Source organism: Sparus aurata, chromosome 2 (genome assembly GCF_900880675.1).
Source record: "Sparus aurata chromosome 2, fSpaAur1.1, whole genome shotgun sequence".
NCBI lineage: Eukaryota > Metazoa > Chordata > Actinopteri > Spariformes > Sparidae > Sparus > Sparus aurata.
In genome coordinates, this window is record NC_044188.1 from 1,583,083 (window position 1) to 1,607,411 (window position 24,329).

The window sequence follows — 24,329 nt, forward strand, 5'->3', positions numbered from 1 at the left end:
CTTTATAGATAAATGTACATGTATACATATTGATACTGTGGGAGATCCATGTAACTAATTACTTAAGTAATCTAATGAATGTAGTGGAGTAAAAAGTAGAATATTTGAAGTGGAAGTATAAAGTAGCAAAACACATTTCATTAAATTAATATCCTCGTTAAAAAAAGTGAAGACACCATATGACTATAATTTAAGACTATATTTATATTAGTTCTCTTATTCCTGTCTAATTTAAAGTAATCAGATTACAGCTCTCTGTCTGAAAGCTCTTTTCTGCCACACTGAAAGTAAAAAACATCAGAAGTCTACTGAAAAGTTCTGTTCGGCCCGTGTGAGCAGTTTTAATCATGATTATTTAATTAAATGAGATTAAAAAACAAAACAAAGAAACACAACTCGCATGGAAACAACCTTAAAATGTCAGTTGGGTCACTTTATTGTCTTTAACATTTTCAGCCAATAAAAATACAGAAGTCTTCAAATGTGCCTTTAAGTCATAAAACATGTAAATGTGTAACGTGTCAGCATGTTGTGGCGCCGCCGCCTGGCAGCAGCACGACGGTGCAGCAGCAGCTTCAGCTCAGCTTTTGGTCCCCGTGAAGAGTTTTCCTTCTGACTTTTGGCATTCTGGTCCCGTTACCGTGGAGACGATGGGGTTTATTGCACATTGGTTAGCACAAACGAGTAGAATGAGAGGGAGCGAGGGATGAGATGAAGGAAGAGAGGACGTTTACCTCCGTCGCTTCATGAATACATCGTCAGCTGAAGCCACTGAGAGAAAGACAGAGAGTCACCAGATACAACAAACGCTCATACATGTGCAGAACCTGCCTTAAAAACATCACGTTTTTAAGTTTTCTTAAGTATCACAGTGATCTAGTGATAGTTGTCTGAACATCCACAAGTTCACTGCTAACAGGAAGTGCTAACAGCTGATTCGGCCAAGTTTTTAATGGAGGTTTCCTTTTTATTTTGTTGTTTGTTATGTTTTAAAACAAGTCTCCCGCTACTTCAGTTGTTTATCAGAATGCTGCAACTCTGTTTTGCTGTAAAGCTCCAGAAATCTTTTGTGGACTACGACACTTAACCTGACTTTATATCATCAGGAGGAGGAGAGGAGGACTTTATATCATCAGGAGGAGAGGAGGACTTTATATCATCAGGAGGAGGAGAGGAGGACTTTATATCATCAGGAGGAGGAGAGGAGGACTTTATATCATCAGGGAGGAGAGGAGGACTTTATATCAATCAGGAGGAGGAGAGGAGACTTTATATCATCAGGAGGAGAGGGAGGACTTTATATCATCAGGAGGAGGAGAGGAGGACTTTATCTCATCAGGAGGAGAGAGGAGGACTTTATATCATCAAGGAGGAGGAGAGGAGGACTTTATATCATCAGGAGGAGGAGAGGGAGGACTTTATATCATCAGGAGGAGAGGAGGACTTTATATCATCAGGAGGAGGAGAGGAGACTTTATATCATCAGGAGGAGAGGAGGACTTTATATCATCAGGGAGGAGGAGAGGAGGACTTTATATCATCAGGAGGAGAGGAGGACTTTATATCATCAGGAGGAGGAGAGGAGGACTTTATATCATCAGGAGGAGAGGAGGACTTTATATCATCAGGAGGAGGAGAGGAGGACTTTATATCATCAGGAGGAGGAGAGGAGGACTTTATATCATCAGGAGGAGAGGACTATAGGAGGAGGAGAGGACTTTATATCATCAGGAGGAGAGGAGGACTTTATATCATCAGGAGGAGGAGAGAGGACTTTATATCATCAGGAGGAGGAGAGGAGGATTTATATCATCAGGAGGAGGAGAGGAGGACTTTATATCATCAGGAGGAGGAGAGGAGGACTTTATATCATCAGGAGGAGAGGAGGACTTTATATCATCAGGAGGAGAGGAGGACTTTATATCATCAGGAGGAGAGGAGGACTTTATATCATCAGGAGGAGAGGAGGACTTTATATAATCAGGAGGAGAGGAGGACTTTATATCATCAGGAGGAGGAGAGGAGGACTTTATATCATCAGGAGGAGGAGGAGGACTTTATATCATCAGGAGGAGGAGAGGAGGACTTTATATCATCAGGAGGAGAGGAGGACTTTATATCATCAGGAGGAGAGGAGGACTTTATATCATCAGGAGGAGAGGAGGACTTTATATCATCAGGAGGAGGAGAGGAGGACTTTATATCATCAGGAGGAGAGGAGGACTTATATCATCAGGAGGAGGAGGAGGACTTTATATCATCAGGAGGAGAGGAGGACTTTATATCATCAGGAGGAGGAGAGGAGGACTTTATATCATCAGAGGAGGAGAGGAGGACTTTATATCATCAGGAGGAGGAGAGGAGGACTTTATATCATCAGGAGGAGAGGAGGACTTTATATCATCAGGAGGAGGAGAGGAGGACTTTATATCATCAGGAGGAGAGGAGGACTTTTTATCCTCAGGAGGAGAGGAGGACTCTGTAAATCTGCTTAGAATCCTTAAAATAAAGATGCTCCTTAAATGTGCAGAACTTGCCTTAGAAACATCACGTTTTTAAGTTCTCTTCAGTATCACAGTGATCCAGTGACAGTTGTCTGAACATTCACAGGTTCACTGCTAACAGGAAGTGCAAACAGCTAATTCTGCTAAGTTTTTTAGTATTTTTATCATTAAAGCTGTTTTGTGGACTAATAAACTTCACCTGACTTTACTTCGGCATCAGGTATTTATGAAGGAAACACTGTTTTTACTGTTTTCCACTATTATAGAGAGCAGGATGATTCTAAACCAGTAAAACATTAAAATAAACTGTGTTTACCTCCTTGATGTCCAAGTCTATGGTGCCACTGTTGTCCTTGTCCAGGGTCTTAAAGGCTCCTGCAGAGCACACACACATTACACACACACATTACTGACTCAATACAGTCGTATTAATATCTAAACAAGTCAATACTGATTTTAAATTAATTCAATGAACATACATTTATTTTAAATTGTTTTGTAGGTAAAAAAAAATAAACATTTCATGCTGAATTATCTAAAAATAAAAATAAAAAGGGAGACTCACTGCACATGGCGTCCAGTCGCACCAGGCAGCCGACGAAGTTGTCAAAGTCCATGTTGCCGTGCTCATCGCTATAGCGACGGATAATCAGCTTGAAGAGCTGGTCGTTCAGAGGGAAGCCTGCACACACACACACACACTTAGTTGTAATCACTGCTCACACTCTGAATGGCGTCCTCGGTTATTTAAGCACACACACATCAGTGTTTCTAACCTGCAGCCTTGAAGGCTTTCGGCAGCTCTTGATCGCAGATCACACCTGAACCATCGGCATCATGGGACATATAAATACCCTGCAGACAATAAACAACAAACAAATAAACAACACAGAAACACACATCAGAGAGACGAGGCCAAGTTTGATTTTACAGCGTTCACGTCTGTTGACTCTTTCTTATAAACGTCACCGAGACGTGAACTCACCTGCCATCTCTTGATGTTGTTCCACAGGTATTTGAACTCGTGGAAGCCCAGTTTCCCTGTGCTGTCGCTCTGAAGGCAGTCGGGTCAAAGGTCAAACACAGAAACCAGAGAAGAACACATCCAGAAAACACTCAGACGTTCACAACAATCGCTGCTGCTGTTACTGAAGCTACTGCTAACGATGACACCCAGTTAGCTGAGAATCACGACTGTGTGGAAGGATACGTCCATGACGGCCACCATGCTCCTGCAGGACTCGATGCTGAAGCCGTCAGTCTTCAGACCTCCATCTGAATCAGCAGATCAGTGATGTCAGCTCAGTTATGTTGCATTTTGATTCAACAGAAAATGGACAGAAATAATGTTGGAATGTGTTGGAGGAAACACAAAAACCACTCACGTTTGGAAACGATTTTGTTGAGGATGTCCATCAGCTCTTTAGGACTCACCTCCATATCCTGAACACACACACACACACACACACACATATTCTGTTAACACACACACACACACACACATATTCTGTTAACACACACACACACACACACACACATATTCTGTTAACACACACACATGTTCTGATTGGGTTTTTCCACAGAGGAAGCCCCACAAACAAAGTGAGTCCCGGCTGATCTCAGTGTGACTCAAACTGAAGCTGTTTCCTTTTATTTATTTTGACATATTTCCAGATTATGACTCACAGTCAGAATCATAACCACTCTCACATTTCCTCTCTGTTGCCAAAACACAGTTAAACATAAAACATCGGCCCGTGAGCCGCGCTGCTTCATCAACACCAGATCTTATTTCTTGTTCCAGTTTCTAATTTTAACAGAGACATTTCTGCGCTGCGTGTGAGCGAAGATGAATACAGCCGACATCTAAAGGCCAGAGAGGAATCTGAGAAAAACACGAGTGTGTTCGTTTGTTTTCACGTGATCAGGAGAGAAACTTGTTCAGAGCCGCATCATGTTTCTCTACATCTTGGAGAAACAATCATTTGGCTTTATCTGGTCACGTCAAACTCACTTTCACTCCTTCTGTCTGCTTTTCTTTTCATCACGTCCACTCGGAGCTTCTGTTTTAAAATCAATGTCAGATCGTTGCGTATTATTTCTGGATGTTTGTTCTCTGGTACGAGTGTCACTGCTGGTACTCAGGCTCCCTCTTGTGGCACATGAAGGAATCCCAGATATGTTTTTATTTTTTTAAAAGATACATTTAATTTATTCAGCAGACTGCAGAGTTTCAATTAGTCAATCCACGACGAGCTGCGAGCTGAACTCAAACTGTGATGGAGAGACGGAGCGAAGGTAAACTGAGAGTACGAACGCGGCTCGAAACAGGAAGTAGGAGGAGAATATTTCAGAGCAGCGCTGTTGAAACTGAAGTTGATGACGGTGAACTGAGCTCAGCCGCTTCAAGATACTTAAAGGGGAACTTTAGAGAAGAAACTCAAACTCCAGAAATATCCAGAAGTGAATAAACGAGCTGTTCTCTGTGAGTAAGGCACCAGAACACTGTTTGAAGCTAGACAGGTGGCGGGGTCCGCCACGTTTAAACAAAGTGAAGGAGGATAAAACAAACATCAGGTGACATTCATCCGGCATCCCTACTGAACACGCTGCTCGTCCTCGATGTGACAGAATCGCAGGTTTGTACCTTTAAAAAAAAACAGGAAAAGCATCCAGACTCCATCTTTACCGGCCGCCTGAGCTCCACCCACCCACCCACCTGGAGCACGGCCAGGTGGAGCACAGACAGGTGGAGCACGGCCAGGTGGAGCACGGCCAGGTGGGCGGAGGATACTTTACTACAAACACCTTCATCCTCCTCCTCGTTATTACTTGCTATTGACTTAGAAAATCCACCCACTGACAGCCAGTCCAACTGGTGCACACACCCCTCTGATGAGTCAGACAAAACCACACTTACACACACACACACATACACACACACACACACACACACACACACACACACACACACACAACACACACACACACACACACACACAACGCCCCGAGTGCCTCCCTGTCAGACAATGGCAGGAATGCACAGAGAGATTCTCTGTTCTCTCGGTCTAACACACCCTGAAGTCGACTCTCTGCAGCAGAGACGACGACACAGAACATTTAAAGTCCAGCTGATACGTAGGAACAAATCTACTAGCCAATAAAACTTAAGTAAACAACGAGGAAACAACTCCGGCAGTGTACACAGAACGACCCGGAGAGGACTCGTTCAGCCGAGGCGCAGTTATCTGACGGCAGATAGGGAAGGAAAACAGCTGGATGTCTGAAAACAGCTGGATGTCTGAAAACAGCTGGATGTGACGCTCAGAAGGAAGTAAACACTCGAGTCCAGTCAAACTACAACCAAGAGCGGCTGCATTCAGTCAGATTGTGTTGATATGAAGTGTGTAACCAGCAGCAACAGTCTGCAGGAGGATTCTTTCTTCCTCTGCTTCTGATTCATCTGCTGAATATCTGAAAGCAGCTGCTGTTTGACCGTTTGAAGCCACAGAACCTGAATCCTGACGTGGAACCAGACGAACAGAGACGACGGGACAGTGGAGGGTGGAGTCAGGAATGCAGCCCACAGCAGACAGACAGGTGTGGTGAGGGAAGAAGAGTCAGGTGAAAGAATAAAAACAGAGAGACAGACCGAGGAACAGAGAGACAGATGCATCTTTAAAGCCATGAATCAAATCTCTGAGGAGTCAGAGATGTTTGGGATGTTTCAGCTGAGCAATCAGAGTAATGACACAGTAATCAGCCTCCACACGGACTCTGAACACTTCCTGTTTTCCACTGAGGAAAACAGGAATCTCCTCTAACAGGGTGGAGCAGAAAAGTGTAAATAATGTGCTGACTCTCCTCTCACAGCGGCCACCAACTTATTTACTCTCCTCTCAGGCACGACGATCTGCGTGTGCTGAACTTAAAAGCCGCCGGCTCGTTCATATCTTTCCAACCGTCTCCATCAAGCAGCTTGAAAGAGAGACTGAAGTCAAAGATATTTTAAAAAGTATCCGCCGTCGATGGCGTCCTTGTGGTCGAGTCGGTACTGAGCGTGTGCAACTCTCAACAGAGACGAGAAAGAAGACAATATCGGTTATCAGCCGCAAACGAGATGTAACGTCTTCTGAAACGCGACAGAGAGGAAGACGCATCAGTTCTTCACGTGAACAGAGTTTACCTGCGTTTAAACAACCTGCAGAGACGTCCTGATTCAGGTGTTCACCTACAGAGCAGACAGACTGTCACAGGAAGTTTGTTCCTCCATGAAGATACACACTGATGTCAACAACTCATTCTGCTGTAATTACAGAGCAGATTAAAGTCTCTGTGGTTTGTTGTGAGGCCTGCAGTCATGTGAGCGTCTGACTGTAAACCAGCTGCAGACGTGTGACGCTGAACCTGCACGGATGTCTCTTAAAGGACGACTTCACTAAAATATACTGAAAGAAATCTTTGTTGGCCAAAAAGTCCAGAGTTACTCCGGACAACAAAGGATCTTACAGAGACATTTTGCAGCAACTTTATAAACAGATATCAGAGAAGAACAGAAACAGCTGGAGTGAAACTTGAGCCAGGTGATTTGTGAATGCAACAAAACTAAATCAAACATAAAAACTGCGTCCGAGATTTATGGAAAATACAGAAACGTGGAGCGTTCAGAACTCGGAGGATCAAACTGGATGTAGAGATGAATGTTATGGACTCACATCTCCGGCCAGCTGCTTGAAAACCCTCCGAAACTTTTGCTCCTCGTCGCTCTCATGAGTCTCAGCGAAGTTCAGAGGCCTGCGAGGTGGAGGCTGCAAACACACACACACACACACACACACACACACACAAAGAGCCACTGTTAGGACACACTCCTAAACAGATTCCTCAGTCTAACTAGATTTCCACATTCAGTGTGTTTGTTTGCTCATGAAATCTTCCACTGAGAGAAACTTTGAGCTTCAATCACAGTAATGAAGTTATATTTCATAAAGTTTCACAGTTCAGGAGTGAAGCTAAAATAACACTTCTACATCAGTACCAGGAAGAAACAGACTGTCAACAAAACAGTAAAAATCAAGTATTCACAAATTGTTTAAATATACAAACAGGGAAGGAATTAAAGGAAGTTGGATCAGAAAATGGACATAAAAGAAAAAAGAGAACTCTTTTATCTCAGGCTGGAAAATGTGGATGTTGAGTCCTCGTTAAGAACAAACAGGTGGAATATAATTAACTATATGACACATGAGACGTTACAATAAATACATCTGAACAGATAACACAGAGGAAACACGAGGACGAGGTCGTTCCTCCTCACGGTTCACTTACAGGGTCTGAAGGACGAAACTGTGACGGGTCGATGTCGCTGTCAGGAGACAAGAACAGGAGACGGTTAGCGTAGCTTAGCACAAAGACTGGAAGCAGAGGGAAACTGTTAGCCTAGCTTCAGGAAGAGTGTGTGCTCACCTCACGACATTGATGAGGCCTTTGATGAACGCCTTCGCCATAAACATGTTGGCGGCTGTCTGAAACACAAACAGAGGAAACATCAGAGACGAACAGACACAATCAGAGTTAATAATAAAACTATAACAACAACAAGTGTTTTCTTTCATCTGACTTTCTTTGTGTTTTCTGCTACTTTGTACTCGACTACATGTTTCTGACACACATATTTAGTTACTAGTTACTTTGCAGATTACATGCTGCATCAGAGCAACTTAAACAGCCTTAAATAACAATAATAATAATAAAAAGCTTGAATCATCTTGATTTCAATCGGCTACTTCATCACACGCTGTTCATTCCTCAGTAATATTGATCCAGTGATAACATTAAAGACTTTCTAATGATTTTATTTTGAAAACTTCACTCCAAAATTGAACTACAGGACTTTTACACTGTTGAATACTTTGACTTAGTTACAGGATGTTAATTCTTCCTCCGCTTCCGTCTGACGGTTTAATGAAGCCGTCAGACTTTAAACACATTAATCAATAACTGATCACAGCTCAGTTTATTGAACCGACTGACTGAAGCACCTCCTCGTTAACTTCTCTGCAGGACACTTTTACCACCAGACACGACTGAACAAGATGCAAAACTTTACACAATCCGTCCAGTGTCGGGTTTCAGCACAGACACACAACTCACACACGTCTAACACCTCACTGATCTCAGCTCGCACCTGATTACACTGTAAAAACTTCACACAACAGGATCAATAAGCAGGTTTTGTGCGACTTACTGTGACTTCTGCTGCAGAGGACTGAGAGGAGGCGGCGGGCGAGAGAGCTAAAGCGACACTGACAGAGAGAGAGAGAGAGAGACAGATCAGACAGGAGGCACTCCCACAGCCAGAGTCCAGAAAACCAGTCGAGCCAAAGAAAGAGTTCTTTCTCAATGCATCATCAGACCCGCCCAACACACACACACACACACACACACACACACACACACACACACACACCCCTGAGGCAGACCGGGAGCGGTCCAGGTCCTAATGTCCACCAGATTTCAGCGCTGATGGTGCGTTCAGGGGTCTGTTTTAGTTGGAACTTCTAATATTTTTTCAGTTTTTCCTCTTTTTCTTTCTTTTGTTAAAAATGGGAAACAATGAAGGTAAAATCATAAACTAGAAGAAGAAGAACAACATCAAAATATGAAGATAAAAGAAGAATCAAAGAATAAATCTAGAGTTCAAAAACATTAAAAAATGTGTTGACGGTCTTTTGTCTTGAAGTAAGTTTACAGTTTATTAGGTTCCGTTTTTTAGTCTAACAGAGCTCCAATTAAATATTGTTTTTAATATCTTCTCATCTCATAGAGATTTAGTGTGAATAATAGTTTAAAACACAGAGAGAGGTCTGTCACATGATGCCTTCAGGTGCTTTATGTTATCTAAGCAACAGTCCACAAAATATATTCAGTTTAATGCGATTTTTTTTTTTCACTTTTTTTAATAAATTGTTGCTGCTTTGTTTCCTCTTGATCGACTCATCAATTCATCGACCAACCGTTTACGCTTTATTGTTGGAATAGAGTGCAAATAACTCCACCTGCAGATTACAAAACACAGAAATATTCTAAATATGCACCTGAGCTTTATCGTTATGTCGGGCGTGTCGGTAGGAGTGACTGACTTCCTGTCACAGATCCTCCAGCTGCTGGATGCAAAAGGTCAAACATTTGTGTGGAAAATACGTCAGAGTGGATGTTTGTCATCATAAAAGATCAACATTCATTATATATTAATCATGTGTTTTCTCCATATTAAATAACATGTGATGCACTTTTAATTTCCTGTTAAAGTGCTTTCTTTGTTATTATTATTATTTTCTATTCATATATGATATTTATACGTAATATAAGTATTATTTTCCATATGATCAAATACATAAGATGTCAAATACACCAGGAGAAAAATAACAAGTGAATATTACAAGTGATGTTTTACTTTTTAATATTTATTTTGTTTAATCATATTATTATTATATTTATTCTGTTTCTTTATGTTTATTGATGCTTTGTTGAGTTTGGCACCATGGAAGCCAGTTGAACTGAACCCTTTACTGCCCTCTGGTGGTCACACACGAGAACTGCACCAGGACGAGACGTGTCAAGTCGACCTGATAACATCGTAACACTTCCGGTTAATACTTTCAAAATAAGTGAAAGAATTAATGACGTACAGCTGCTAGCTGGGAAAATAAGAGACAAACTATATATTTTCCCGATTTTTTGACATCGTTATTACTGCAAAACATCCACTGATATACATCTGACAATAGCTAGCAAACATGACACATACAATACAAACATTAAATTAGCTAGTAGCAGTACTGACTTATTAAAGTTAGCTCTACAGCTAACTTTAATAAGTAATAAGGAAATTAACTGTCTGCTTGCTAACCAACAGGCGGGTAGCACCTGTTAGCATCTGTTAGCACATGTATTTTGATTCAAAAAGTGATAAGTGTTTGTCTAACAAAGATATTTTTAAAAGACAATGGCTTTTAATAGTCATGTGACCCAGTGACTCCAAACCAATGCCGAATTGTATTACTAAATTAGACAAATAAGACACATCAGTTTTAAATCGACTTTACGATTTTACTACTTCTTCTATTTTATATAAATATTTATAAGAAATTCTGTATTTTTCTTTACAGTAGCTTCCATGTCATGTGACCCAGTTACTCCAAACCAATGCCGAACTGCATTACTGAATGAGACAAATAAGACAAACCTCTTTTATTTTGCCTCTACTATTTTATATGAACATTTACTATGAAAATTCAACATTTTTTTCCAATAGCTTCCATGTCATGAGACCCAGTGACTCCAAGCTAACTCGAATTCTACTATGGCACATGACAAAAAGATCAGAAAGTGAATATCTGTCGAATATAAGACAACAGGTGTTTTCAAAAAGCCTAAAATTAGATGCATATTCGACACAAAGCCTCCAGTGTCCTCAGTTATCTGTCACTTTCAAAAGACATAGACTCGCTGCAAAAGTACAAACGGTCTCACCTTAAAACAGCTGTTTCCTCTTCTTTGGTCTCTGAGTAAACTGCAGGTTAAAAAGAGAATAAATTCATATATTATAAAACAGTTTAACACTGTGAGCTAGAAAAGGTTGTTCACTGCCCTCTAGTGGTCACATACAGGAACTACAACAAGACGTGTCAAGTCAGACGTGATAGCATAGAAAAACTTCCGGTCGACAAATTCAAAATAAGTCAACAAAGCTATAATACCCACAGCACAGCCCTACAGACAAAAAAATACTTGCTGGAAGATAAATGACTTCATAGAGAAAAACTTATATTTAGCAATACTTCGTTTTCTAAAACGTTATTACTGCAAACCAAACACGAATAGACATACGGCACTAGCTAGCTAGCATAACATTAACGTTACAGGTGTTAACAGGGTGAATCCTAACTTAGCTGGGAGCTAGCTAAAATGTTGCTCCCACAGGTAACTTTAACGAGCGAGGGATAAAGAAATGAACTGTCTATTTCTTAACCACCAGGGCGGAAGCACCCGTTAGCACCTGTTAGCATAAAAACGTTATGTTAGCTTGTATAGCTCGAAAGCTGTTTACCATCAAAACAAAACAGGTGTTTGTAAGAGTCTAAAATGAGATGCGTTTTACACACAAAGCCTCCAGTTTCCTCAGTTATGTGTCATCTGGTGCAGCACCGCAGAATAAACACAAGTCAAAGTCATCAGCAAAGTCCTGAAGAAGTCATTACAAAGACTCACAGCTAAGAACCGTCTCACTTTAAATCAGCTGTTTCTTCTTCTTTGGTTTGTGTGTTATCATAATAAAAGAGTGCTAAGCGTGTCAAACATACGAGACTTGTACAGTAATTATTCCCGGTAATAAACTGAAGGTATCCTTCCGGATTTCAAAGTAAAGGACGACGTGAGAAAAACAAAAACAAAAAAAGTTTCCAGAAGTAGTCCAAGATTCATATACTGCTGTTTTTTTCTTTTTCTGTCATGTCCGAGCACTTCTGTGTGTTTTGCGTTTTGAGAAAATGCAATAAAAATACTTCTCAGACTGTCCCGTCGTTTTCTACGTTCAGTCGTCTCAACAGGTTTCACTGCTGATAACGAAGCAAAGCGAACAATCGACAGGCAGATCACTGATACAGACGACATCCGTTCATCACAGTAATACTGAGCGTTACTCTGAGAAAATGCCAGTGAAATAATGCTGTCTGTGAGGAGCTCAACAGATATCCAGAGGACTTCTAAACGGCGGCTCAGAGACTGTTCCTGTGAGAGGCTGTGCAACAGGTGCCGAGCACTTTCTCAAGAAAATGCAGAGCTGAAGAACAAGTTGGTTGAAGAGAAAACCAAATACATCAGTCAGAAGAAACTGACAGACCAACTTCGCCAAGAGTTGCTCAGACAAGAGACCAGTTGGAAAAAGACAATAGACTGAATGAATAAACATTAACAAGCCTCAAAAGTACAGTGATCCAACAGGTGATGCCAACCAGGTGAGACACAACACAAAGAGAACAAGAGAAAGAAGAAGACAGACCTCCAAGAAGATTATATGGAAGTTGATGTTTCCCATATAATCAACAAAAACAAGTCTGAAGCTGACCTGCAGGTGGACAAGGACAGGATCAAGCTCCTCCAAGATGAACTGGAGTGGATGAAAGCTTCACACAACGAGATCACCTTATGGTACGATCGTCGTTTCACTGCTTGAGATCAGCCAAAGACACCAAACTGATGTCATCGCTGTCAGACAGCAGGCCGACACTCTTCAGCGTGACCCTGAAAAGGAAGTCAGGTCTCTTGCAGACAGTGTTGGAAGGCTCGCACGTGATCAACAACTTGAGGGCTGAGCTGGATACCGTTCGTCAAAAGATGACAAAGGAGATCAAACTCCAGCAGCAAGAGACCACAGGTGATGTTTGAGCCAGGCGTGAGGAGAAGTGTGAGGACGAGCCAGAGGAGCAGCAGTAATCGCTCCCTGAAGTCCACCGATAACGCACCGACTCCCAGAGGAAGATCAAGTCCCTGAGGAAACTCAAAAACGCCGACAGTGACCTCTTCGATCTGGGTCGTGGGTTTCCCCAGGTGTTCTGGTTCCCACAAAGAAAAACAATACAAATTGTAAATAAATTTGGAAATAAATCTGGAAATAAATTTGAAAAAAATTCTGAAAAAATCTGGAAATAAATATCATTATTTAAGGATTTTGATAAAATATTACTTGAAAAGTAAACAGTAAAAGAACTTCTTATTATTCATGCAATTAGTCTAGGAAGTAATGAGTTCAGCAGTATATGAATCCTGGACTACTTATGGAAACAATGTTTTGTTTTTCTTGCTCACATCGTCCTTTACTTTGAAATCCGGAAGGATATCTACGTGATACCTTCAGTGTATTACCGGGAATAATTACTGTAAAAGTGATTGATTGGGCAGAGGGAATCGTACATGTGGTTGTATCTCGTTGCACAGGAAGGTCTGGAGATGGGGATATTATGGTTGGTGGAAGCAGAGGAATGGATGCAGCAGATGAACTTGGTTGCAGGGAGGACAAGGATGAATCCTGACTCTGTTTGGAATGGGCAGCAGCTGAGGTGGAAGTTTGTTTTATGAGAGGAGACTTTAAGTGTGCTTCCATGTCTGTCCTTTTAATAATTGTTTTGTCACAAATAGGACAATGATAATGTCCCCCATTCCTGCAGTTCAAATTGCAGCGGCAGATCTTCTTATCTAAGAGCAAGTCAAGAAAATGTTTATATTAGTGAAAAATTAAATTACAAATTGATGACAAACAAGTCACATGAACACACACAAATCTGTGATACAAACATGTGCACACACACACAAATGTGTGTGTGTGCACATGTTTGCATCTTTAATCTATAATGCAATGGCATTACCTTCAAATGCAATGGCATTTTTTATGTGGACCTCCAAATGCCGCTGAAGTCTGGATGGATGGGTCGGTTTAAACATGTCTCCTGGACAAAGAGGGCAGTGGAACTTTCTGCAGCATGTTGTGCAGCGTTCCACTGCAGGCTTTCCACCATGTGGAATAATTGAATGATGCATCTAAAAAGGATATAAAATGCATCATGTGTTTGAATTATAGTACATGAACTTCAATTCAAATAAAAGTATACAGCCTGCAAACTTAAGATTGTCTTTGCATACATGTAAAATGGCCACTTGCACCTGGTAGTGACACTTAAGTAATTTAGTCTGTTGTGTTAGAAGCAAAATATACTCAAGTATAAAAAATAAAAGTACTGAGGGTGCAGAAGCATGCTACTTCTCAGTAATTTCAGTTACAATTCGTTTTGTTTATATACTATTGTATACAACAGAGGTGGAGAAATACAAAAAGTAAAAATGTGCCATGTAGTCCTGAGAGCCACTGTTAGGACACACTCCTAAACAGATTCCTCAGTCTAACTAGATTTCCACATTCAGTGTGTTTGTTTGCTCATGAAATCTTCCACTGAGAGAAACTCTGAGCTTCAATCACAGTAATGAAGTTAGATTTCATAAAGTTTCACAGTTCAGGAGTGAAGCTAAAATAACACTTCTACATCCACATCAGCATCAGGAAGAAACTGACTGATTTCTACTTGCAGCGAAGTTCAAGTTAAACTTTTAACAGAGGATGGATTTCAAAAAGAGAGACGAGGTTTCACCACACTGTCAACAAAACAGCAAAAATCAAGTATTTACATGATGTTTAAATATACAAATAGGGAAGAAATTAAAGGAAGTTGGACATAAAAGAAAATGAGAAGAGAACTCTTTTAGCTCAGGCTGAAAAATGTGGATGTTGAGTCCTCGTTAAGAACGAACAGGTGGAATATAATTAACTATATGACACATGAGACGTTACAATAAATACATCAGAGGAAACACGAGGACGAGGTCGTTCCTCCTCACGGTTCACTTACAGGGTCTGAAGGACGAAACTGTGACGGGTCGATGTCGCTGTCAGGAGACAAGAACAGGAGACGGTTAGCGTAGCTTAGCACAAAGACTGGAAGCAGAGGGAAACTGTTAGCCTAGCTTCAGGAAGAGTGTGTGCTCACCTCACGACATTGATGAGGCCTTTGATGAACGCCTTCGCCATAAACATGTTGGCGGCTGTCTGAAACACAAACAGAGAAAAAATCAGAGACGAACAGACACAATCAGAATTCATAATAAAAACAATAAACAACAACAAGTGTTTTCTTTCATCAAACTTTCTTTGTGTTTTCTGCTACTTTGTACTCGACTACATGTTTCTGACACACATATATTTAGTTACTAGTTACTTTGCAGATTACATGCTGCATCAGAGCAACTTAAACAGCCTTAAATAACAATAAGAATAATAATAAAAAGTAACTTGAATTATCTTGATTTCCATCGGCTACTTCATCACACGCTGTTCATTCCTCAGTAATATTGATCCAGTGATAACATTAAAGACTTTCTAATGATTTTATTTTGAAAACTTCATTCCAAAATTGAACTACAGGACTTTTACACTGTTGAATACTTTGACTTAGTTACAGGATGTTAATTCTTCCTCCGCTTCCGTCTGACGGTTTAATGAAGCCGTCAGACTTTAAACACATTAATCAATAACTGATCACAGCTCAGTTTATTGAACCGACTGACTGAAGCGCCTCCTCGTTAACTTCTCTGCAGGACACTTTTACCACCAGACACGACTGAACAAGATGCAAAACTTTACACAATCCGTCCAGTGTCGGGTTTCAGCACAGACACACAAACAGACACACAACTCACACACGTCTAACACCTCACTGATCTCAGCTCGCACCTGATTACACTGTAAAAACTTCACACAACAGGATCAATAAGCAGGTTTTGTGCGACTTACTGTGACTTCTGCTGCAGAGGACTGAGAGGAGGCGGCGGGCGAGAGAGCTAAAGACACACTGAGAGAGAGAGAGAGAGAGAGAGAGAGAGAGAGAGAGAGAGAGAGAGAGAGAGAGAGAAAGAAGAAGAACAAGATCAAAATATGAAGATGAAAGAAGAATCAAAGAATAAATCTAGAGTTCAAAAACATTTAAAAATGTGTTGACGGTCTTTTTTTTGTCTTGAAGTTTACAGTTTATTAGGTTCCGTTTTTTAGTCTAACAGAGCTCCAATTAAATATTGTTTTTAATATCTTCTCATCTCATAAAGATTTAGTGTGAATAATAGTTTAAAACACAGAGAGGTCTGTCACATGATGCCTTCAGGTGCTTTGTGTTATCTAAGCAACAGTCCACAAAATATATTCAGTTTAATGCGATTTTTTTTTTTCACTTTTTTTAATAAATTGTTGCTGCTTTGTTTCCTCTTGATCGACTCATCAATTCATCGACCAACCGTTTACGCTTTATTGTTGGAATAGAGTGCAAATAACTCCACCTGCAGATTACAAAACACAAATATTCTAAATATGCACCTGAGCTTTATCGTTATGTCGGGCGTGTCGGTGAGAGTGACTGACTTCCTGTCACAGATCCTCCAGCTGCTGGATGCAAAAGGTCAAACATTTGTGTGGAAAATACGTCAGAGTGGATGTTTGTCATCATAAAAGATCAACATTCATTATATATTAATCATGTGTTTTCTCCATATTAAATAACATTTGATGCTCTTTCTGCCAGAAGCCAGCAAACAAACAAAAATAAATTTTCTGACACACTTTTAATTTCCTGTTAAAGTGTTTTTTTAATTATTATTATTTTCTATTCATATGTAATATTTATACGTAATATAAGTATTATTTTCCATATGATCAAATACATAAGATGTCAAATACACCAGGAGAAAAATAACAAGTGAATATTACAAGTGATGTTTTACTTTTTAATATTTATTTTGTTTAATCATATTATTATTATATTTATTCTGTTTCTTTATGTTTACTGATGCTTTGTTGATAGTTTGGCACCATGGAAGCCAGTTGAACTGAACCCTTTACTGCCCTCTGGTGGTCACACACGAGAACTGCACCAGGACGAGACGTGTCAAGTCGACCTGATAACATCGTAACACTTCCGGTTAATACTTTCAAAATAAGTGAAAGAATTAATGACGTACAGCTGCTAGCTGGGAAAATAAGAGACAAACTATATATTTTCCCGATTTTTTGACATCGTTATTACTGCAAAACATCCACTGATATACATCTGACAATAGCAAGCAAACATGACACATACAAACATTAAATTAGCTAGTAGCAGTACTGACTTATTAAAGTTAGCTCTACAGCTAACTTTAATGAGTAATAAGGAGATCAACTGTCTGCTTGCTAACCAACAGGCGGGTAGCACCTGTTAGCATCTGTTAGCACACGTATTTTGATTCAAAAAATGAGAAGTATTTATTTAACAAAGATATTTTTAAAAGACAATGGCTTTTAATAGTCATGTGACCCAGTGACTCCAAACCAATGCCGAATTGTATTACTAAATTAGACAAATAAGACACATATGTTTTAAATCGATTTTACTACTTCTTCTATTTTATATAAATATTTATAAGAAATTCTGTATTTTTCTTTACAGTAGCTTCCATGTCATGTGACCCAGTTACTCCAAACCAATGCCGAACTGTATTACTGAATGAGACAAATAAGACAAACCTCTTTTATTTTGATTTTACTGCCTCTACTATTTTATATGAACATTTACTATGAAAATTCAACATTTTTTTCCAATAGCTTCCATGTCATGTGACCCAGTGACGCCAAGCTAACTCGAATTCTACTATGGCACATGACAAAAAGGTCAAAGTGAGTATCTGTCGAATACAAGACAACAGGTGTTTTCAAAAAGCCTAAAATTAGATGCATATTCGACACAAAGCCTCCAGTGTCCTCAGTTATCTGTCACTTTCAAAAGACATAAACTCGCTGCAAAAGTACAAACGGTCTCACCTTAAAACAGCTGTTTCCTCTTCTTTGGTCTCTGAGTAAACTGCAGGTTAAAAAGAGAATAAATTCATATATTATAAAACAGTTTAACACTGTGAGCTAGAAAAGGTTGTTCACTGCCCTCTAGTGGTCACATACAGGAACTACAACAAGACGTGTCAAGTCAGACATGATAGCATAGAAAAACTTCCGGTCGACAAATTCAAAATAAGTCAACAAAGCTATAATACCCACGCAGCCCTACAAATAAAAAAAAATACTTGCTGGAAGATAAATGACTTCATAGAGAAAAACTTATATTTAGCAATACTTCGTTTTCTAAAACGTTATTACTGCAAACCAAACACGAATAGACATACGGCACTAGCTAGCTAGCATAACATTAACGTTACAGGTGTTAACAGGGTGAATCCTAACTTAGCTGGGAGCTAGCTAAAATGTTGCTCCTACAGGTAACTTTAACGAGCGAGGGATAAAGAAATGAACTGTCTATTTCTTAACCACCAGGGCGGAAGCACCCGTTAGCACCTGTTAGCATAAAAATGTTACGTTAGCTTGTATAGCTCGAAAGCTGTTTACCATCAAAACAAAACAGGTGTTTTTAAAAGTCTAAAATGAGATGCATTTTACACACAAAGCCTCCAGTTTCCTCAGTTATGTGTCATCTGGAATATGGCAGCACCGCAGCACCGCAGAATAAACACAAGTCAAAGTCATCAGCAAAGTCCTGAAGAAGTCATTACAAAGACTCACAGCTAAGAACTATCTCACTTTAAATCAGCTGTTTCTTCTTCTTTGGTTTGTGGGTAAAATGCAGGGCGACTTTATTTGTATAATACATCATAATAAAATAGTGCGTAGCGTGTCAAACACACGAGACTTTTAGAGTAATTATTCCCGGTAATAAACTGAAGGTATCCTTCCGGATTTCAAAGTAAAGGACGACGTGAGAAAAACAAAAACAAAAAAAGTTTCCAGAAGTAGTCCAAGATTCATATACTGCTGTTTTTTTCTTTTTCTGTCATGTCCGAGCACTTCTGTGTGTTTTGCGTTTTGAGAAAATGTAATAAAAATACTTAAAAAAAAAAAAAAAAAGAAAAAAACCCTGAACATTTTGATACTCGGACAGTTTCTCTGGCTGAACTTATGCTGAAGAAGGAGCAGAACGAAATTTAAAAATTACTCCAAGGTAGTCAGCCATGTTGTTTACATCTGAATCACAGAATGTGATTTTAATGTAAACATTTATAATCAAAGGTAGAAGAACTGGAACTGTCCAGATGAAAAAGCAAAAAATCAAAGCCAAATGGAACCTTTAATCCTCACAGCAAAGATTCCATGACGCCTGGCTGTCAGCAGCTGTTCTCAGACTGTCCCGTCGTTTTATAGGTTCAGTCGTCTCAACAGGTTTCACTGCTGATAACGAAGCAAAGCGAACAATCAACAGGCAGATCACTGATTCAGACGACATCCGTTCATCACAGTAATACTGAGCGTTACTGGTACCCACAAAAAAACAATACAAATTGAAAATAAATTTGAAAATGAATTTGGAAATAAATTTGGAAATAATCTGGAAATAAATTTGGAAATAATCTGGGAATAAATCTGGAAATGAATATGAAAAATAAAAATTGAAAATGAAATCAATTGTCTGCATTGATTATTGTATTTTGTAGGATGTTGTATTTTTACAGTCACGTGTTTAAAGAGGTGGCAGTTCATTTTATGCACATGGTCAACAGGTGTGTGGAACATCTTGACCAACAGGAACATTATTACATTAACTAATGAAAACACATCGGCAACACGTTCTGAGAGCGATGCTAACAGCTCCGTGAAGCTGACAACCACAAATAACTGAATGTGTGGGAAACACTGGTTTATGCAAAAACCACAACAATCTGAAATGTTGTGCGTTTGTGTGTTATTACTTGGTGTTTATGTTAATAATGTAATTTCAATATTTGTTGACATTTTATTAAGGTTTACGAAACCAAAAGAAATCCTGTCAGCCTATAAATGTATTTACTTGAGAGTGAGTCATATTTGTTACCATAGACAGTTTTTTTATACTAAGATGTCTCTTGCACCATATGATAACCTATTTGAGTTTTGTGGGGATTAATGATTTATTTATTGCCACGTAAAGTGATTCCATATTGAGTAAAACTGAGTGTCAGTCTGATGTCCATGACTGTCGGCCATTCTGCCCCTCTCTCTCTCACAGACAGACCACAAGTGTCACGTAAAATAGTAATAAAGCATTATGAATAATAGTTAAATAAATATCGGCATTAATAAATTATTTACTTGTCTAAAAAACACTAAATTACAAAGTTTTCAATATCATTATTTAAGGATTTTGATAAAATATTACTTGAAAGGTATTCAGTAAAAGTACTTCTTATTATTCATGCAAGTAGTCTTGGAAGTACTGAGTTCAGCAGTTTATGAATCTTGGACTTCTGTAAACAATGTTTTTTGTTTTGTTTTTCTTTCTTGCGTCGTCCTTTACTTTGAAATCCGGAAGGATATCTACGTGATACCTTCAGCGTATTACCAGGAATAATTACTGTAAAAGTATCTGTTGCCCAAATTGACGCATAATTTAGGTTTACTAGGTTACTTTACTTTAGTTTGTTCATATTATTATCATATTTATTATGTTTATTGATGCTTTGTTGATAGTTTGGCACCATGGAAGCCAGTTGAACTGAACCCTTTACTACCCTCTGGTGGTCACACACGAGAACTGCACCAGTACGGGACGTGTCAAGTCGACCTGATAACATCGTAACACTTCCGGTTAATACTTTCAAAATAAGTGAAAGAATTAATGACGTACAGCTGCTAGCTGGGAAAATAAGAGACAAACTATATATTTTCCCGATTTTTTGACATCGTTATTACTGCAAAACATCCACTGATATACACCTGACAATAGCAAGCAAACATGACACATACACATACAATACAAACATTAAATTAGCTAGTAGCAGTACTGACTTATTAAAGTTAGCTCTACAGCTAACTTTAATGAGTAATAAGGAGATCAACTGTCTGCTTGCTAACCAACAGGCGGGTAGCACCTGTTAGCATCTGTTAGCACACGTATTTGATTCAAAAAATGAGAAGTATTTATTTAACAAAGATATTTTTAAAAGACAATGGCTTTTAATAGTCATGTGACCCAGTGACTCCAAACCAATGCCGAATTGTATTACTAAATTAGACAAATAAGACACATATGTTTTAAATCGATTTTACTACTTCTTCTATTTTATATAAATATTTATAAGAAATTCTGTATTTTTCTTTACAGTAGCTTCCATGTCATGTGACCCAGTTACTCCAAACCAATGCCGAACTGTATTACTGAATGAGACAAATAAGACAAACCTCTTTTATTTTGATTTTACTGCCTCTACTATTTTATATGAACATTTACTATGAAAATTCAACATTTTTTTCCAATAGCTTCCATGTCATGTGACCCAGTGACGCCAAGCTAACTCGAATTCTACTATGGCACATGACAAAAAGGTCAAAGTGAGTATCTGTCGAATACAAGACAACAGGTGTTTTCAAAAAGCCTAAAATTAGATGCATATTCGACACAAAGCCTCCAGTGTCCTCAGTTATCTGTCACTTTCAAAAGACATAAACTCGCTGCAAAAGTACAAACGGTCTCACCTTAAAACAGCTGTTTCCTCTTCTTTGGTCTCTGAGTAAACTGCAGGTTAAAAAGAGAATAAATTCATATATTATAAAACAGTTTAACACTGTGAGCTAGAAAAGGTTGTTCACTGCCCTCTAGTGGTCACATACAGGAACTACAACAAGACGTGTCAAGTCAGACATGATAGCATAGAAAAACTTCCGGTTGACAAATTCAAAATAAGTCAACAAAGCTATAATACCCACAGCGCAGCCCTACAAATAAAAAAAATACTTGCTGGAAGATAAATGACTTCATAGAGAAAAACTTATATTTAGCAATACTTCGTTTTCTAAAACGTTATTACTGCAAACCAAACACGAAGAGACATACGGCACTAGCTAGCTAGCATAACATTACAGGTGATAACAGGGTGAATCCTAACTTAGCTGGGAGCTAGCTAAAATGTTGCTCCTACAGGTAACTTTAACGAGCGAGGGATAAAGAAATGAACTGTCTATTTCTTAACCACCAGGGTGGAAGCACCCGTTAGCACCTGTTAGCATAAAAACGTTATGTTAGCTTGTATAGCTCGAAAGTTGTTTACCATCAAAACAAAACAGGTGTTTTTAAAAGTCTAAAATGAGATGCATTTTACACACAAAGCCTCCAGTTTCCTCAGTTATGTGTCATCTGGTGCAGCACCGCAGAATAAACACAAGTCAAAGTCTTCAGCAAAGTCCTGCAGAAGTCATTAAAAAGACTCACAGCTAAGAACTGTTTCACTTTAATTTAGCTGTTTCTTCTTCTTTGGTTTGTGGGTAAAATGCAGGGCGACTTTATTTGTATAATACATCATAATAAAAGAGTGCTTAGCGTGTCAAACACACGAGACTTGTACAGTAATTATTCCCGGTAATAAACTGAAGGTATCCTTCCGGATTTCAAAGTAAAGGACGACGTGAGAAAAACAAAAACAAAAAAAGTTTCCAGAAGTAGTCCAAGATTCATATACTGCTGTTTTTTTCTTTTTCTGTCATGTCCGAGCACTTCTGTGTGTTTTGCGTTTTGAGAAAATGTAATAAAAATACTTTAAAAAAAAAAAAAAAAAAAAAAACCCTGAACATTTTGATAATCGGACAGTTTCTCTGGCTGAACTTATGCTGAAGAAGGAGCAGAACGAAATTTAAAAATTACTCCAAGGTAGTCAGCCATGTTGTTTACATCTGAATCACAGAATGTGATTTTAATGTAAACATTTATAATCAAAGGTAGAAGAACTGGAACTGTCCAGATGAAAAAGCAAAAAATCAAAGCCAAATGGAACCTTTAATCATCAAAGCAAAGATTCCATGACGCCTGGCTGTCAGCAGCTGTTCTCAGACTGTCCCGTCGTTTTATAGGTTCAGTCGTCTCAACAGGTTTCACTGCTGATAACGAAGCAAAGCGAACAATCAACAGGCAGATCACTGATTCAGACGACATCCGTTCATCAGAGTAATACTGAGCGTTACTGGTACCCACAAAAAAACAATACAAATTGAAAATAAATTTGAAAATAAATTTGAAAATGAATTTGGAAATAAAGTTGGAAATAATCTGGAAATAAATTTGGATAGAAATTGAAAAATAAAAATTGAAAATAAAATCAATTGTCTGCATTGATTATTGTATTTTGTAGGATGTTGTATTTTTACAGTCACGTGTTTAAAGAGGTGGCAGTTCATTTTATGCACATGGTCAACAGGTGTGTGGAACATCCTGACCAACAGAAACATTATTACATTCACTAATAAAAACACATCGGCAACAGCGATGCTAACAGCTCCGTGAAGCTGACAACCACAAATAACTGAATGTGTGGGAAACACTGGTTTATGCAAAAACCACAACAATCTGAAATGTTGTGGTTTTGTGAGTTATTACTTGGTGTTTATGTTAATAATGTAATTTCAATATTTGTTTACATTTTATTAAGGTTTACGAAACCAAAAGAAATCCTGTCAGCCTATAGATGTATTAACTTGAGAGTGAGAATCGTATTTGTTACCATAGACAGTTTTTTTATACTAAGATGTCTCTTGCACCATATGATAACCTATTTGAGTTTTGTGGGGATTAATGATTTATTTATTGCCACGTAAAGTGATTCCATATTGAGTAAAACTGAGTGTCAGTCTGATGTCCATGACTGTCGGCCATTTTGTCCCTCTCTCTCTCACAGACAGACCACAAGTGTCACGTAAAATAGTATTAAAGCATTATGAATAATAGTTAAATAAATATCAGCATTAATAAATTATTTACTTGTCTAAAAAACACTAAATTTCAAAGTTTTCAATATCATTATTTAAGGATTTTGATTAAATATTACACAGTAAAAGAACTTATTATTATTCATGCAAGTAGTCTTGGAAGTACTGAGTTCAGCAGTTTATGAATCTTGGACTTCTGTAAACAATGTTTTTTGTTTTGTTTTTCTTTCTTGCGTCGTCCTTTACTTTGAAATCCGGAAGGATATCTACGTGATACCTTCAGTGAATTACCGGGAATAATTACTGTAAAAGTATCTGTTGCCCAAATTGACGCATAATTTAGGTTTACTAGGTTACTTTACTTTAGTTTGTTCATATTATTATCATATTTATTATGTTTATTGATGCTTTGTTGATAGTTTGGCACCATGGAAGCCAGTTGAACTGAACCCTTTACT

General features: G+C 38.7%; 1 protein-coding gene across 3 annotated transcripts; it reads right to left on the minus strand.

Moving 5' to 3' along the window:
* Positions 1 to 412: 412 nt before the first annotated feature.
* LOC115569860 (calpain small subunit 1-like) lies at positions 413 to 21,691 on the minus strand. 3 transcript variants are annotated; one of them, XM_030398037.1, is made up of 18 exons: positions 21,652 to 21,691; positions 15,907 to 15,964; positions 15,104 to 15,162; positions 14,966 to 15,002; positions 13,931 to 14,102; positions 13,599 to 13,760; positions 11,040 to 11,079; positions 8,752 to 8,809; positions 7,971 to 8,029; positions 7,833 to 7,869; positions 7,220 to 7,312; positions 3,890 to 3,947; positions 3,715 to 3,779; positions 3,490 to 3,558; positions 3,281 to 3,359; positions 3,070 to 3,186; positions 2,821 to 2,879; positions 413 to 771 (listed from the first exon to the last, which is right to left on the minus strand). In XM_030398037.1, exons 3-18 carry the CDS (start codon positions 15,148 to 15,150, stop codon positions 745 to 747), a joined length of 1,179 nt encoding a protein of 392 aa, XP_030253897.1. In that variant the 5' UTR covers positions 15,151 to 15,162; positions 15,907 to 15,964; positions 21,652 to 21,691; the 3' UTR covers positions 413 to 744. The 3 variants fall into 3 exon arrangements, with proteins under 3 accessions (XP_030253897.1, XP_030253916.1, XP_030253907.1); XM_030398056.1 differs by lacking the exons at positions 13,599 to 13,760; positions 13,931 to 14,102; positions 14,966 to 15,002; ... (1 more) ...; positions 15,907 to 15,964; positions 21,652 to 21,691 and adding an exon at positions 11,672 to 11,802; XM_030398047.1 differs by lacking the exons at positions 13,599 to 13,760; positions 13,931 to 14,102; positions 14,966 to 15,002; ... (1 more) ...; positions 15,907 to 15,964; positions 21,652 to 21,691 and adding an exon at positions 11,778 to 11,794.
* Between the last annotated feature and the right edge of the window lie 2,638 nt (positions 21,692 to 24,329).